This window comes from Octopus bimaculoides, chromosome 27, assembly GCF_001194135.2.
Source record: "Octopus bimaculoides isolate UCB-OBI-ISO-001 chromosome 27, ASM119413v2, whole genome shotgun sequence".
NCBI lineage: Eukaryota > Metazoa > Mollusca > Cephalopoda > Octopoda > Octopodidae > Octopus > Octopus bimaculoides.
The window spans coordinates 21,425,627-21,428,501 of NC_069007.1; the positions used below are offsets into that span (position 1 = coordinate 21,425,627).

At 33.0% G+C, this 2,875-nt stretch overlaps 1 protein-coding gene across 1 annotated transcript; it reads right to left on the reverse strand.

Moving 5' to 3' along the window:
* Positions 1 to 562: 562 nt before the first annotated feature.
* Positions 563 to 2,869, reverse strand: LOC128250998 (BMP-binding endothelial regulator protein-like). The gene is made up of 3 exons (XM_052977242.1): positions 2,670 to 2,869; positions 2,052 to 2,182; positions 563 to 1,357 (listed from the first exon to the last, which is right to left on the reverse strand). The coding sequence occupies exons 2-3, from the start codon at positions 2,170 to 2,172 to the stop codon at positions 1,152 to 1,154; spliced, it is 327 nt and encodes a 108-aa protein (XP_052833202.1). The 5' UTR covers positions 2,173 to 2,182; positions 2,670 to 2,869; the 3' UTR covers positions 563 to 1,151.
* Positions 2,870 to 2,875: the final 6 nt, after the last annotated feature.

The window sequence follows — 2,875 nt, forward strand, 5'->3', positions numbered from 1 at the left end:
TATATATATATATATATATATATATACATTTATATATATATGTAAAGGGATTTTGTTCTAGGCAACCTGCAGAAGTTTGCTATTTCATTTTATTTATTTATTTTTTTTCCGTTTTGACCTCTATGTCATCTTTCAACCTTGAACTATCAGCAGCAGCAAAAGAAAAAAAAAACAAATGTAAAAAAAAAACAACAGTAGCAACAACAGAAACAACACAAAAATATGACCAAATAAATATAGAAGTGACTGTCTTCTGGATTTGAACCCGTGTATAGCAGATGAGGAATATGTTTCTTCATGTATGTGTAGTACATGTGTCTTGCTGTTGTGTGTGTACGTTTATGTATAAATTGTCTCTGAATATGTTTATATATATACATACAAACATACACATACACACATATATATACATACACACATACATATTAGTAGGTCTTATTTAAATACTGTCAATATCAAATGGTAAATATATATATATATATGTGCGTATATATATATAAATAAAGATATATGTATGTATATATATATATATATATATATATATATATATATATATATATATATATACATAATGATAAAATGTTGACATGATAAATGATTCACCAAGTGGTCAGCTCGGAAATAAAACCTCAGAGGTAAATTTTACTAATATTTTATAATTATATCCATAATTATAACAAGGGCTTAATAGTGTCTTTTGATGTCTATTTTTCAGTGCATGGGGAGGCACAAGCCAAGCCTTGTTATAATTATGTATATAGTTATAAAATATATATATATATATATATATATATATATATGTATGTATGTGTGTATATAAACTTCAACTATGTACATATATATATAGAGACAATACAAATGCAGACAGACATACATGTATATGCAGGTGCATACATAATTTAACAAGTAGGTGTATTACTGTAGAAATATACCTGTGTGTGTGTGTGTGTATACATATACACAAACACATACATATATATGTGTATATATAAATATATATATATATATATATATATATATATATGTATGCATACACATATATATATTTATATGTATATATACATGTGTATATCTATATATGTATATATATGTTTGTACATACGTATATATATATATATATACATATAATATATATATATATAGTTATTTTGCTATGTAGCGTCTTGTTTGCCTTTTGGGCACCTGTGAGCTGGGATGCATCGTCCATTGTGGAATACTGGTCTGTTATGTGTGCAGTGGCAACCCCTCACACACGGTTTCATGAGGCATGATCGATCTATAGAGTTGATATTGTCGCAGGTTCGAGCACAGGCTGGACCGCACACGTTGAATTCAGCACCATCGGGACACGTCTTGTCTGGTGTTGTCATCGGGAAAAGACAGAAAGAAAGAAATAATAAACCAAAATTATAATTAAAAATATGAATATAAAACGAGACAGGGGGCGTATATTGGCACACAAATACAAGTAAATATGATATAATTCTGTTTTGGAACAGTGGATCTCGAAGCACATAGAATTATAAATAATAGCTTGCAAATACTGAATCGATAGCTACTTTTCCATAAATAAAGAAGGTAACAAGCTGGCAGAATGGTTAGCACGCCAGACAAAATGCTTGATGGTATTTAGCATGTCACTATGTTCTGAGTTCAAATTCCGCTGAGGTCGACTTTGCCTTTCATTTTTCAGTGTTGATAAATTAAGTACCAGTTGTATACTGAGGTAGGTCTAATCGACTCATCCCCTCCCCCAAAATTTCAGGCCTTGTGCTTTTAGTGGAAAGGATTATTATTAATAGGGCGGTAAGCTGTTCGAATCGTTAGTGTACCAGACAAAATGCCTTGTGGTATTTCGTCCATCGTTACATTCTGAGTTCAAATTCCACCAAGGTCTATTTTGCATCTCATCCTTTCAGGGTTGATAAATGAAGTACCAGTTGAACATTGGGGTCAATGTAATCGTCTTACCCCGCTCCCCCAAATTGCTGGCCTTGTGCTAAAATTTGAAACCAGTAAATTGTTTGCATAAATTCTTTTCCATTTCTTACCTTTACAATGTCCGTATTTTTCTTGTGGTATGTACAGCCCTTCTCTTGTGCAGGCCCGACTGTACGCCAGGAGGGACTCACAGGAGCAGAGTTTGCCTTTCGGACAATCACACATATCCATTAGACATGACCTGGAAAACAGAATGAGAATGGGGCATGAACATCACATCTTCCTATTGTTCTTGATTTCACAATTAGAGAATCTTGAAGCTAACGAGGAAATACGTTGATAAATAAAGGAATTACATTAGTTTTTATTACTGCAGAAATTAAATATGTCTACTCAAAATGTCACTCCTCTTAAATATAAAAAGCAGTTGTATATATATATATATATATATATATATATATATATATATATATATACATACACACATATATATATATATATATGTATGTATATGTTTGTGTGTCTGTATTTGTCCCCCCTACCATCGCTTGACAACCAATGCAGGTGTGTTTACGACCCTGTAACTTAGCGGTTCAGCAAAAGAGGCCGATAGAATAAGTACTAAGCTTACAAAGAATAAGTCCTGGGGTCGATTTGTTCGACTAAAGGCTGTGCTCCAGCATGGCCGCAGGTAAACATGTAAAAGAATAAAAGAGTAAAAGAATTACCTGTAATATGTTTTAGGGTCGACTTTTTTGCTGCACTCAACGAAGACGTCACTGAGGAGTATTTGGCACTCGTGTTCTCGTGTTTTGAAATTCTTCTCACATGGCGATTCCTTCTTTTGGAGAGGCGTCAGTCGGTTTCGGCACGCTGATAGACTACCAGTTCTCCAACTGTCGCCAAACTCTTGTTCGTTGTAGTAGGTGACGCC